Source organism: Anser brachyrhynchus (assembly GCF_964034855.1).
Source record: "Anser brachyrhynchus genome assembly, chromosome: 5".
NCBI classification, from domain to species: Eukaryota; Metazoa; Chordata; class Aves; order Anseriformes; family Anatidae; genus Anser; species Anser brachyrhynchus.
This window is the reverse complement of record NC_137699.1, coordinates 26,773,216-26,787,408: the sequence shown is the minus strand read 5'-3', so window position 1 is coordinate 26,787,408 and position 14,193 is coordinate 26,773,216. Positions and strand designations below refer to the sequence as shown.

Sequence of the window (14,193 nt, the reverse complement as noted above, 5' to 3'; positions counted from 1 at the left end):
CATTTAAAAATTCAGAATGAAATTTGAAGCATGCTACTGATGTTTTACTTACCGTCATCATGTCATCACATTTCATGTCTGGTTCATCTTCATCTTCACTTTTGTTGTAGAATTTGCGGAAAAAGTTGAATGCCACAACGGTGTAAAGATACACTACTACAGCCAGGAGTCCTACAGTAAGCACAAGCTGTATGGAGACATGACATGAAAGTAGGTTTCAGTTGGATTCTGTCAGATGAGATGAGCTAGCTCACTGTAGTGCCTTAAGCACTGAAAAGGTATCATATGCTACCTTTCCCAAGAAGGGAACTAAAAAGAGCAGTAATGATAGGTTTGAGGTATCCCTATGGTCTCAAGAAACTGAAGTTCTTTCCAGCTTTCTAAGCTATATGTATAACAACTACAAGTTGCTGAAACAATATTTTTACTATTTAATGTAAAAGTGAAATTAAATAAAAATGAAATGACAAAATAATCCCCTTTAGTTAGTTTGGTAAATAAATTCAGCTGGGACTAAATACAACTGTTGCTCTTATAACTAGTACAGACATGAACGCTGAAAGACAACTACTGATTTTCCAGTTGAAATGTATAGTTCAGGAGCATACTTAGAGATCTGTAGAAAAAGATAAACTGAGGATCAATTGTTCAACAGTCTTTTAAAAGAGTAGAAATAGAAAAAAATAATCTTTGCCTATTAAGAAAGTAACATCAAACAAGTTGACCGTTTCATCAACTATGCTCAGTTTTGAGTATTACATTTAGAAAAATCTTAAAGAAAATAAACTATGCATTAAATTAAAAGTGATATGAATTTGGTTCATCATGAAGGAAAATGAAAGGGATTAAAATAGGGATTTCATTTATTTGTCAAGATGATAAGGAAAGAAATTTAATTGGTCAATTTCTGCTGAAAGAAAGGATTAGGCAAACACAAAGGATATAAAAGTTTAACTAAAGCAGATTTTCTTTTAACTCTTCAAAATAGTTTAGTATGGTTTTACATACATGACAGACTGTAAGAGAGGGCTTAGAATATATGCTAGTATATTTGAGAAAGAATGGAATGTATTTGTTTGAAATGAAATTTTGGGGAAGTTCAGTTAGAATAACATTTCTTAAATGTAAGGAGAAAAAAAAAGTGTGTTAATGAAAAGGATGTTTTTGATGTTGTGCTACCTAGGAACACAGAGCAGGTATCAAAGAATTCCCTGTATAAGTTTCCACAATTAGTTTTGGAAGCAGATTTTAACCTGATTTTTGCAGAACATAGTGACATATAAATATATTCTGCAATGCAGAATGTCCGTACCTATAAGAACATTCTTACTAGCAAAGTACTAAAATCTCAGTAGCAGTCAGATCATTGTTACTGCTGTAGCTAAGGAGAAGTTGTGAATTCTTATTAGTTATCACCAGTCCATTCATCACGGAGCATACAGAAGGAACTGATTAGGTCATAATTCATATTCTTATATTTTTCTAAAATATAAGAAAAATACCTTTGCATTGTATACAAAATGTCTTTAGTTTTCAGCACTCTTTGGGCATAGATTATTATAACTTTTTAAGAATTAACATGTCTTAAATGTGCTGAAGAAGACACAGTGGGGTCTATTCTTTAATACATTCATGATCAAAATTAATTGTATTCCAATATTTGCTAGGTACCCACAAGACTTTTTCCAGTAGTGTTATAAAATGCATTAATTTCAAGTCTCTATACATAATACTAACCTGTTTGCCATTGTGAGTGACTGAAGACAGAATGGTTCGCAAAGTCTTGAAACCCATAGCAATATCCAGCAGATGAGCAGCAAAGAAGAAGTTGTTGTAGTGCCCAAGGATAGACATAGTTGTGTACCAAGCTAAGTATAAAAATGACTGCAGAAAAAATGAAAAGTGGCAGAATGTTACCAGGTGCTAATGTGCTATTGGGCATAGAGTATAGCTTTCTTTGTCACTTAAGTTATGAAATAAAGTAATACTATATCATGATCTGATTTGAATCAATCTGAATGTAATACCTCTAGTATACATGTTCAAAAAGACTCTCTTATCAACTCAACTATTCATACAAAGTTTGTTTATTGTTTGATTATGCTAATGAGACCTCTATTTTTACATATTTAAATGCAGTCTTCAGCACATATGTTACTAGCACCAAAATCCCCTACCTTAAAACTGTTTTGGTTAGGGACCTTGTTACACAGTACTTTAAACTTTAATACTGATTCTGGAGCAGACAAAACGCATTACATTACTCTTTAGGCACTTTGCTATTTTTAAATCTCAAGACGCCCAGAAAACCTAAGACATATAATACAGCTTATTCTTTTAATGAGCAGTGAATCTGAGGCCACTGTGACATGAAAACATATTATTAAAAAACACTGGTTTAGTGTGCTCTTTTAATCCACAATTAGTTTATTCAACTTCACTTTATTCACCTTGGCATTGTATTTGTTTGGGAAAGCTCAAAAGGATGCAAAAAGAGATTAAAAAAAAAAAGAAAAAAAGAAGAAGGGTATTTTAACGTAAGTTTGGGCCTTTCAAAGGAGAAGACATAAAAGAAGAGAAGTAAGCAACCATGTCAAACAGATTCAAGAATACAAAAGGGTAAGTTTCTGTATACTGTGTTTGATCTGAGGAAAAAACACCTTTGGTTCCTAATTTGATTTATAGAAAATTAAATGAATGTACCATTAACTTCCAAAATGCTGGCATTATGTTAATGGTGAGGAGGTACTTATTTCCCCTTGGAATCAAAAAGAAAATTCTAACACATATGAAAGCAATTTGCTACAAGGCAAGACAGAAAAAAAAACTATTTTAAAATAGCTCTATAATTCAATACTATATGTTTAATATAAAAGCAGATGGCGGAAAACATACATTCATAGAGTTAATCAAAGAATATTCTTTTAGGTTAACACACTTACATTATCAGTGAAAACAACACCGAGCTTCCAAATGTGGTACTTGGTATCAATGGAGCTTAACCTAGGAAAAAACAGATTTTTGAAATGCATGTACCAAATTCTGCAAGTATGAGTAACAAACTGTGCTTGGCACTATACATGTGTTTGCTGAAGGTGGTGATATCCATTAGCTGTTTATTATCTGAGTCATGCAGGTGCTTCATTTTTCATAGAGAATTCATTAACTCTCAGCACCTGTACAGAGCTTCTAAACTCTGACCTACCGAACTCTGACCTTCCCAACATACCCAACTGTGTCAATCTGCATCAACATTGCATTCTTTTCTTATTTTTATAACACAGGCATGTTGTTTGTTTTAAATCATACTTTTTAGAAGACAGAAAAACTTATCCATTTGAATTTTCTATGCAGAGGAAAACATCTCTACAGTTTCAATATAAAATCAAATTTTCTTTGGTGGTAAAGATACAACAATGTACAATTTGTAAAGTTCTGAGGTCATACCATGATAGAAGAGATGCCTCTTCTGGTTCACTCTCTTCCACTGGACTAAAATCAAGGGCATTTTTGTCCAAACCCAAAAGTTCTGCTATGCGCTCTGCTCCATATAAGTCTCCGTACTTGTTAATAACCTAAAAATAGAAGAAGATAAGCTTTTGCTCAGAGAAAGATCTTGGTCACAGTTACTTTAAGCCAGTAGTTAGAAATTAAAAAACAAAACAAATGAACAAACAACAGAAAGAACATTTTTTTCACAGTTAGCATTATGGGAACAGTGAGAACTCCCAGGAAGCTGGGGGTGGATAGGGAGCATAAGAAAAATAGAAGCATTAAAGGCTATTATCTGAAAGCTTCTGTATAATTTGCCATCATTTAAGCTGACATGTTTTTCCTTTTTTAGGGGGATGAGGGGGCTTTGTATCCTAAAGATGACAATGTCTGTAAATTAGGCCTGTATGGCTGATTGACAGCACAAGGTTATTTAGTGTGTGAGTCTAGGAAGTAAACCAAAGCATTCTTTCTTCCTCCTGCCTCCCACTTACTCTAAACTGCCTGTTCACAGAGAAATTTACCACAACAGTGACTTCCATAAAACAAATTTCAGGTCTCAATTATTTGTATATCTCTGTGTACAGAAACATATTACACATAGATATCCCAATTAACTGAATAGTGTATTCCTGCTATGAATAATATAATAGAAATTTAAGAAGTTTACCTTCCGTTTTACAAATTTGTCCCAGTAATTGTTAGGAAAGGACCTGCGAAGATAGGGAAAAGATATTCGAATTTATTCAAGACTGTTAGGGGAAAGAAAATAAAACAACAACAAAATACCATGTTCATGATCAGTGCAGGTTTGGGTACTCATTCAACCACACACACCACTTTGAATTGTGAGAACATTTTCTTTTGACATGGACAACAGCTGTCAGGACAGCCTATTTGAACTACGAATCACTGCAATATCATCCCCCCCCCCCCCCTTTTTCTTCTTCTCAGGCACAAATATGATTGGCTACAAAAGGACAGCACAGCAAATGTCACCTTATGAGCCTAACAACTCCGTATCTAACGACTTTATTGCTCCTAGCCATAAAATCAATATACACGATCATTTTGAGAGGAAAATAAAGAGTTTTGTAGACTAAATAATTCTTCAATTCACTGCATTACATTTCAAATAGAGGCTGAACACTTGGGAAACAGTGAACAGTTTGCCAACATCAAATTCAAATTAAAACAAAAACACAAAGAATGAACAACAACAACAACAAAAAAAAAAACACAAAAATGCAATGGTCATTTGGGAAAAAAACAGGAGTCAATGGTGATCTTGTACTCAGGTGTACAATATTTTTGACATTGAATCTAAAATCCCAGAACAAAACTAGTAAAAACCATTTATAATTCTAAAGCACCAAGACAGTTCAGCTACAGAGCATGCAGAAAGGTAAAGAAAAAAAAAAAAAGCAACTGAACTAAACAACAAACCTAGTAAAAAATAAAGCAAGCTTTAACATTGGAAGAGTAAGATTCCAGAATACTGTTCTACTGCCAGGAGTTGAGGAAAACTTCCCAGCTAGTTTTTCCAAATCGAATTTCTGAATGAAATTCCAGACCACCCTTTCAGATAAAGACAAATTGTCAGACAAATACTCAGATGGTATATTCTGGTCTTCTATATTCCTACTTTTTTCCTTGTTTTCTAAGATTTCTAAGCCACATTTGATTCTGCTGTAGCCAGTTTGTGTCTGTCTTTTACTGCAAACATGTAACCATGCTGCATTTATCAGGCTACCTGTTCTGTCTTTTTAAATACTTTTTTAACTTATAAAAAGGACATTTCAGCACATTCAGAGCAGTGGGTACCCTCCAGCAGTCACATTCAAGTCTATCCTTAATCAGAAGGACAAATAGCATTTTTCTAAGTATCTATATAAATACAAATAACATAGATCAATATTTCACTGAACTGTGTATGTTTAATTTAACTTAATTGATAGAGCAGCCATGCTGCTGCCAAGGCCATATACACCATGAGTAGGAGAAAGTATCCAGAAAGGGAAGCATGAGGAATTTATGGAAACTATTTTTACACAAACAAGACAAACTCCCTATTATCAAAGAAAATAAAGTTAGCTAAATAACAAATAAAATCAACAAATAAATGCAAGCTTGCATACTGAATTCAGCTGTGCCTGATAATACATTTTTTCTTAGAATCCTGTATGAAACACAATTGCTTCCCAGTTCATTACTGTTGATTCTTATTATACATTCTAGCATTCAGCCTTCTACACACCAAATGAAAGACCACTCTATATTTAAAAATATTTTGGCAACATTACCAAAAATAAAATAAAAAAAATAATCAAGTAACCTATTGTAGTATACATTTCAACTTAAATAAAAAATCTTAAAAATCTGGTGCAGGAAAAAAAATGCATTCAAGAATTTCTAATAATGTGGATGTAATAATTTTAATGAAAGTAATAAGGGCACTATTTATAACACAAAAATGTAGTATGTCTGATAAAATAGATATTTTGGCTATTTGCCAGCATATTGTCACTCTGGTGCATTGAGTTGATCTTTGCTGGCTTGTTTTTATCAAATAGCTATTTATGCCTGCATGTATTTTAGCCAAAATCTGTTTTGTGACTTGTATTTAGTTTGTGCTTGTTATAATCAGAAATAATCTGTTTGACTGTATGTCTTAATGGCAATTTAGACTGACTTATGTATCCAGCTACTCTGGTAAAACAACATGTAGAGGGGGAAAAGAAATTCAGGGTGACCTCTTGAAAAAACTGCTAAAGCTCAGCCGGAAGAGCCTACTGATACTTTTCCTCCTCTTGCCTACACTTGTATCATTCACACCCAGAACAGCAGGCGAGTCTCCTAGAATCAGTGTATGACTACTACAATATTTGTTAACGCATACAACCTGACTAATAACTGGCAGACTACTCAAATTCTGGGATTGCTATTTTATGTTACATTTACTTCTCCTGTCATATACAAATTTTGTTAGCAAGAAATGGGGAAAAATGGCAGGAGAGAATACCGCTGTACAATATGAACATGAAATTGAGCCAAGGAAAATTCTACATTGTGACTAACGTGTGAAATGGCTTTGAGAGAGCTTGTGGGGCAAGATGTACAATTCTTGCAAACCTCAGAACAATGAAAAGGAGGGGGAAATACATGTTAATATAATATTTATGAAATAAACTGATAATACAGGATTTCATATTAGAATCTACTACTGTGGCATCTAATGTAAGTGAAAGATGCCTTTATGTTAGATGTACTAGTTGCATGTGGACAGGTTAGGTTCTAGATCAGTGGCTTAATGAAATAGAATCTTTATAAAGAATTTATATATAAACATTTAATTGTACATACGGTGTGTTTATAACCAGGCGATCCCATTGTCCTTTAATATCATCTTCAGATGGCTGTTCAGTTATGTATAATCCATCAAATTCCAGCTTCCTAGCTACTTCCTTTTCTCTCTTGAATACAACCAGAGGGACCTATGAAAATGACAGTGGACATCTTGGTCATGGTTTATATATTTTTAGAACCTGTGATATCTATCTACAGCATTAAGTACTCTTTATAACACTATATAAAACCAAACATCATGCTAGTATCCTGACGAATAGAAACAGCGATCAGAGATGTGACTAAGGTATTCTCATCTCAGCAATAATGTTGATTCCTGTTACTGACCAAGAAGTTCTAGCAGCTCTTAGAATATGATCATGAGTAATATATATATATTCATACTAAATAATGAAATTCAACTTAGAGCATAAAACAAGATTCTAGAGACTGTTGCATTCACTGCCCCAATTTTGTAATCTTGTTGGACAGCTGAGAGTCCTGCTGTTCATCAGCAGTAATATAGGATGACTTTGAACTCCAGAATGAGCAAGTCAACAATAAAATGAAGGAGGAACAAGGAATTGAGAAAGACGGACTGCCCTGGTGAGCCAGAATAGTTTGTTTCAATTTCTTTCTTTCATAATCTCACATAAAGTAAGCTTGCCATTACTCCCAAAAAATTCAAATTAGAGGTTGCTGGAAGCATTAGTGCCTTTTTTTTTTTTTCCTCTCATGATAATTCATTGTAAAACAGAGGATTCCATTGGTGCAGACAAAAATTTGGCTACCACTTAAACATAAAACCATGTGCTGTCTGAATGGTTTAAATAACAGTGTAGTATGCTTTGGTGTTGCATCATAGCACTGAATTACCTACAGGTACTGACGTGAGGTGTTGCAGCCAGCAACTAAGCATCCATGCAGCTGCTTGCTTACTGCACCCCACCCCTAGTAGAACAGGGGAAAGAGCCCGAAGAACAAAACAAGAAAACTGGGTTGAGTCACAAACAGTTTAATAAGTGAGAAGAGAGAAAAACAACTCACCACCTCCCACAAACGGACCAATGCTGACCAACAGCCACCCAGAAAATAAGTCCCCCTCCCCCCCAGCCCAGTTTTTCTTTCTGAGCACGGAATATCCCTTTGTTCAGTCTGGGTCAGCTGTCCCAGCTGTGCATCCTCCTGACCTCTTGCCCACTCCCAGCATGCTCACTGAAGGGCACACAGAGTGGGTAAAGAAAAGAGAAAACTTCCACACCATGCATTCACTGCTCAGCAATAACCAAGATGTGGGCATTACCAAGAGTTTTAACCTAAATCCAAACACATGCACTGCTATGAAAAACGTTCACTCTATCCTTGCCTGCCAGACCTAGTATGTGAGGAAAACATCTACATATGAAAGAGTGAGAATTTGTAAACAACTGAATAGAAATATGTATTTTTATTTCAGCTCCAAAAACTACTTTGGGACAATGTCCTTTAACAAATACAGGGTAGTAATAAGATTCAGAACTTGCCTTTAAGCAATAGTATCCAATCACACAGACAAAGGAGATGATGGTATGAATAACTGCCAATGCTCTGAGAGCAGGTGCCATGTAACCTGTACTTTCTTCTAAAACAAAAAACACCATGCCTTCCTCCTCTTCCTCTTCATCAAAAGTGTTCCAGAGATTAGAGTCCTCCTCTACCTCATCAAGTGGCTCTTCTGTCACCTGAGAGAAATTCAAACACAGAGCACACATAATAAAGTTAAAAGCTTTTCCTTTATTATAATGACAAATTCCTAAGTTTTCTACAATAAATTATGTTTGTAAAGCCAGCTCTTCTGAAGATGACAGAGAGCATTAGCTTTGAACAGTAACGTCCTTCATTTTTACAGCAGAAGTCTCCACATCATCTCATTTCACTGAAAAGAGAAGCGAGGAAAAGCAAGTACAAGCATTTGACAGTTTACAAATCTTTCCTTTAACAGTGCCAAAGCAAAAAGAAAACAAATGAAAAAGTTATGCACAAATGTTTTATTGGAAGAACCTAGCGATGATTGGATTATCTAGTATGACTGATTTCAAGGATTGTTTGGTAATCTACATTGTTCCTGATTACTAGAGTCTAGAAAGAAACAGTTACTGTGTTATCAATTCGTACATTGTCCATAAGCTTTTATTTCATGACTCGGTTTAGAGTTTAAATACTTAATCACTATTTTGTAAATATTCTGACCAATAAAGTTGACACATTGCCCTAAATTATGCCAGTGACTTAAAAAACTTGGCCTTTAAACCTGAAGTCCCTTCTGTCCTGTTTGGCTCCCACTGACCCTTTCCTATCTATGACATATGGACTTGCTCTAATAAATATGAATTTTTGTCCTCCCTCTACAACAGAATGTTTTTTTGGCTGACCTCTAAGACCTGATGAAAAGCGGAAGTGAGTGGGAAGAAAAGGACTGTCAAAAAGAGAAACAGACTTCTCTATATTCTTTTGAAGTCCATCTTCGCTAACTGTATAAAACAGAAAGAGAGGCAAGAAGGGAGACTCAATAGCCCTGACAGTCTTTCTGCTGAAATGGTGCGCACAGATTCTATCCAGTTTTTGAGCCTTTTGCATCTTTATCCGCCCTGTCTCTGAGACTGTAATTGTATCATAGCAGATGCTTTTCAAGATACTTGAGATCAGGATTCGGTTCCTTAAAGACTGAATGTTCAGCCAGCTTCTTTTGTCTTTTCTGAACTTTTTGGTTGCAAACAACAGAACTAGAAAATGGAAATATTTGGAAATATTGGAAAACAAAAGATTCATCAGCTTATTGCAACTCACACAATATACATAGATATATCTATCTCACACAATGCACATAAAAAGAACAGTAGTCTACTATGAAAAGGCATCTCCTGCTTTATATTTTTTCTGCCTATTTATACCAATCAAAGCCCCAATCCCAGTACAGAAATATCTTAATCACAACAGTCACTAACAATCATACTGGCAATGAAAACACAGCAAATGGAGAAAGTAAGAATGAAAACTGAATTATATTCTTACATGGAAACACCAAATAAGAAAAAATGTACATACATTAGATGTAATTCACTTCACAAAAATTATGGGAAAAAAAAAAGAATTAAATAAAGCCAGCACTCCCCCTCAAATGTGAAACCCCATGCCTGAAAGGCATGAAAAAATGTAAACAAATTAAATGTAATCTATGACCTCATCTAGATAACTCGAGACAATAACTTTATTCTAGAATTATGTATGAAGTATTTCCCAGTTAAAAATTAATGTAGTCAGTAGGGCTTTTTAAAAAAAGCAGGAAAAGTAGAAATATACTGAGAAATTTTATCATTAAAACAGAAATATATCATTGAGAACAATTAAGTGAAGTGTCTCAGTATCTTTAAAACAAAGGGGATTTAAAAATGAGGATATTTTGACATTCAAGTTATTTTAATTGGGTTTCAAATTTCCCATGACAAAATTAACCATCCAAGCACTAACAGATTTATGTGAGTAAATGGAAAAATGTCTATAAACACAAGTTCAAGTACAACAGATGAATGAAATGTCTGTTTTCATTCATCCTGAGACAAGCAAAAACAGAACAGGTTTAGCGTCACAACTTCTGGTAATAAAGCTTAAAATATTATTTTAAATATTTCATATCTAAATGTGTTTAGTTTGTGTTTGAAGGGACTGTAATACTTGCTTTATTAAACAAGCCTTAGAACCAACATTAAATATTCCTCTAGAAAAAAGCAAAGACATTTAAAGAATAATGCCAAATCTTACCTTGTAAAATAGTAGAATAAAGTTGATAGCAAATGCAACAAATAGAGCAAGAAACCTTAAGTTATAAAAATTTCTTGCTAGGTAGTGCTGAAAATAAAATGAAAAAAATATATAATTAGTGATGGCCTGTACCTAATATCAAGATAAAGAAAGTAAGCAGCAAGCTTTCTAAGAATGTAAATACGTAATTGTGCTGTCCTCATATACCAGTTAAAATAAGCAGGACATTTCTTGGCAGTCTATTTTTCAATTTAATGGTAAACAGAAGAGTGAACAGGATTAAAAATAATGGACATAAAATTGCAACAGGGAATACTGAAATAGTTTATTAGGGAAAACTTTCTAGAAGGAAATCTGCAAGACAAGTGCTGGAATACTGGAATAAACTACATGAGAAGGTTTCAGAAAGTTCTTAATTTGATGTTTAAAAGAACAAAGAAAGATCTTATAGAACTATAGGAGCTCCCTATTAAAGAAAGTAAAATAATAGATTCTAGACATTAGATCATAGAAAACAAGGAGCTCCTAACAAGGAGCTCAAGAGATTACCCAATCTATGCTACTGTAAGGGGAATCACATACGCACATATATATACATTTTACTCATATAATTCTATGACGTATTACAAAAATCACAAAAGAATCAATAAAGCCACTCTTTTGAAAACTCATGCTAATGGTCCTTTTATAATGAAATTTCTCCCTTTAATATCAAGAAAATATTCTATCTATTATTACATGAATAAAAGTTGAATGACTAACAGAATTTAAGAAAAACTTACAAGCATTTTGGTTTGATAAATTTCCAAAGCTTTGAAGAAGTTAGCCATAACAGCCTCAGGTTTCTCAATTTTTTGTCCATGCCTTCTCTTCTTTTTCTTCACCTTTCCCTCTTCCAGCTGCTCAGACAGTACTTCCTTTGCTTTATCTTGTTTCTCACCATCTTCCATGCTAGAAGAAAGATTAGCTAAGCAAATATGCGTAGACAAACTTCTGTATTGTAAATATGCATTAATTTAGAAAGAATCTAATTCAGAAAGTTTGGTTTTGAATTCAAACTAGTTTTGACACTGTAAGTGGAGATAACTGTGAGTAAAAGAGGAGGTAGACAAAAAATGTAAAATTAAAAAATAAAAGTTAGTCTTCAATTATATGCAAGAATAGAGTTGCCGAGGAGAGATCAAAAGGGTAAAAAGCAAAAGCAAAAGCAAAAAAAAAAAAAAAAAAAAAAACCACAGTGCTGTGTATACTCGATGCAAACAACATAAAAATTTCAAAAGTTCATGTGTAGTTTCTTGAGCCTTGGGTTTGAAGGAAGAGTTTAGGATTTGGTACACAGTATCACAATTGAATCTTAGTATCATAATGTGAATTCATTCCAGTCAAGGCAATCAGTATTGTTACAGGGATGAATGAGTAGTAAAGAGGAAGTTTGCTTCACAGGGTCCAACTTTATAATATATATAGAAGATGACAATCGTTCCTCCTCTATGAAAATTAAGTACCAGAACTGTATGCATTAATAAGGGAATTTAGTTACTAAAACAAACAAGCCATATCTGCATATATTTAAAAAAAAAAAAAAAGTTTATCAGATTTTGTTGTCCACTGGGATGGACTGCCACCTCTTATGGACTGTACTACTTTTCGAAATAGTGATGAGATAAAGTGTGTATACAGTGCTTTTAATACTGAGCATTGTTCAGATTCTTTCTGGCCAAGTTATCTACCATTAGGAAGTAGCAAGGAATTAAAGAGAAAAAATAACTTACTCAGCCTTCTCAGCTTCCACTTTTCTTTCTGCTTCAGCTTCTTTTGCAATTTCAGATAGCTGCAAAAAATATTTAACTGTCAAAATGGATCCTTTCAAATGAAATTTTGGTAACTTTTGTTACTGTTTTCTAAGAAACAAATTGGTTACCAAACTGTATCTTTTATACCAATTTGCACTTTTAAAGAGTTAGATTTTATTTAAATGGACAGCTCAGACTAGATTTTGACAGTGAACGCTGCAACCATTCTTCTTCTGATAGCTTTTTCAGTATAGTATTATCAATACTGTAACTATTGCAGTTGACTGAATACCGTAAAGTAATTATTCACCATTATCAGACAAATTATGTGACCAACTGAGGATGAAGCTAACTACATCCAGATCACACCCTCAAGTTCACTCACAAAGACTCAGTGCAGTTAGTGGTTATGTAGAAAATGAGCATCAATTTGTCTCCTTCCAAATATAAAACAAGGAATAATGTATTATGTCAGTGACAGCATCAAAAATGTGAAAATGATCCATGTAATTATTAGGCATTACAAAACCCAATTACTTTGTCAAAATCAACTGATGCAATTGAAATCTGATGAAGACCTAAATAACTGTTACTTACGCAATGTTATTCCTGAAACTATTTATCTTAGTTGGATAGATGACCCATTAAACCACCTGGCACAACTCACAACCACCTAAATATATGTTTTCAACAGTCCCTTCAGATAAGGAAAAACCAATATACAATTTAACAGAAGGCTAACTGCAGCAGAGAAGCTGGGGTCCCGATTTCAAATACCTTTAGGCTTTATGTTGCAAGATCAAAGTAAGCTCATTTAAAATGCATTTCAGTATCTAAGCTTCACTGAAAAGCAAAGAGATGCAGGATCCCAAGATCTAGATTACAAAAGAAATCTGAAGTGCCTAAATTTGTTACCATTCACTTTTGTAAAAACCTGTGTTAGCTCTTAACCCTTTCTGTAATCTCTCAACGTGCATAGACACCAGTTGTCTATTGGTGAATTCTACATTTCTGTTTCTCTTGCTAAATATACATAGTTATCTAAACTTTTTCATTACTAGTCATCTGGATGCCTACCTCTTGTAAATAAGTAGTGAAATAATTTAAAAAAGAATTTACTAAATAGATCTTGCTTTACTTATTTCACCTCTCATCCAGTGAGTACCTGTGATGCAAGCATGTATAGATCTTCCACAAAGAGGTTCCCCAAAGTTCTCAAGCTGGTGGAGGGTAATTCAGGGATCGATCCCTTGATCACCTCTAATTCTTCTAAGGGTTAAGGTGGGGGAAGAATCAAAAAAATTCCTATCCATCTTCTCCATCCCTCTATCATATGCTCTCTCAGTTGCCTTCTTTCCAGGCTAAAGAGCCTTAGCCTATTTAATTCCATAGATAAGATATGTTCCATATCTATGATAACTTTTTCACCTTCACTGAACCTTTTTCAGTTCTAACATATTCTTTCTGAAATGGGAGACCCTGGTCTGCAAGATGCAGGTATACCTTGGGTTCATGGGGCATAACAATACTTCATTTTAATTCCCTCAATTCCATCCTTAACAATTCAAAATTTCTGTTTACTTTTTTGATCTGCGTTGACTGACATTTTCATTGAACTGATACTACTGCATGACTCTAAGCCAAGATTTCCTAACCAAGTAGTAATGATGATCTCAAAACCCATAATTTTACATACAAAATTTTCCACCCATATGCATTACTTCAGTGATATGAATCTGCTATTTTAAGGGTCTTCTTAACTTCT

The 14,193-nt window shown here is 34.1% G+C and overlaps 1 protein-coding gene across 1 annotated transcript in view; it reads right to left on the bottom strand.

Moving 5' to 3' along the window:
* The window catches only part of RYR3 (ryanodine receptor 3), a 243,221-nt gene that overhangs the window by 6,877 nt on the left and 222,151 nt on the right, over positions 1-14,193 (bottom strand). The window contains exons 93-102 of the mRNA XM_080595279.1: positions 12,408-12,466; positions 11,418-11,586; positions 10,636-10,722; positions 8,361-8,558; positions 6,856-6,986; positions 4,163-4,205; positions 3,448-3,575; positions 2,943-3,003; positions 1,738-1,884; positions 53-187 (exon numbers count right to left, since the gene is read on the bottom strand). Of these exons, the coding sequence (XP_080451405.1) occupies positions 53-187; positions 1,738-1,884; positions 2,943-3,003; positions 3,448-3,575; positions 4,163-4,205; positions 6,856-6,986; positions 8,361-8,558; positions 10,636-10,722; positions 11,418-11,586; positions 12,408-12,466 (1,158 nt within the window). The remainder of the gene's footprint in view (positions 1-52; positions 188-1,737; positions 1,885-2,942; positions 3,004-3,447; positions 3,576-4,162; positions 4,206-6,855; positions 6,987-8,360; positions 8,559-10,635; positions 10,723-11,417; positions 11,587-12,407; positions 12,467-14,193) is intronic.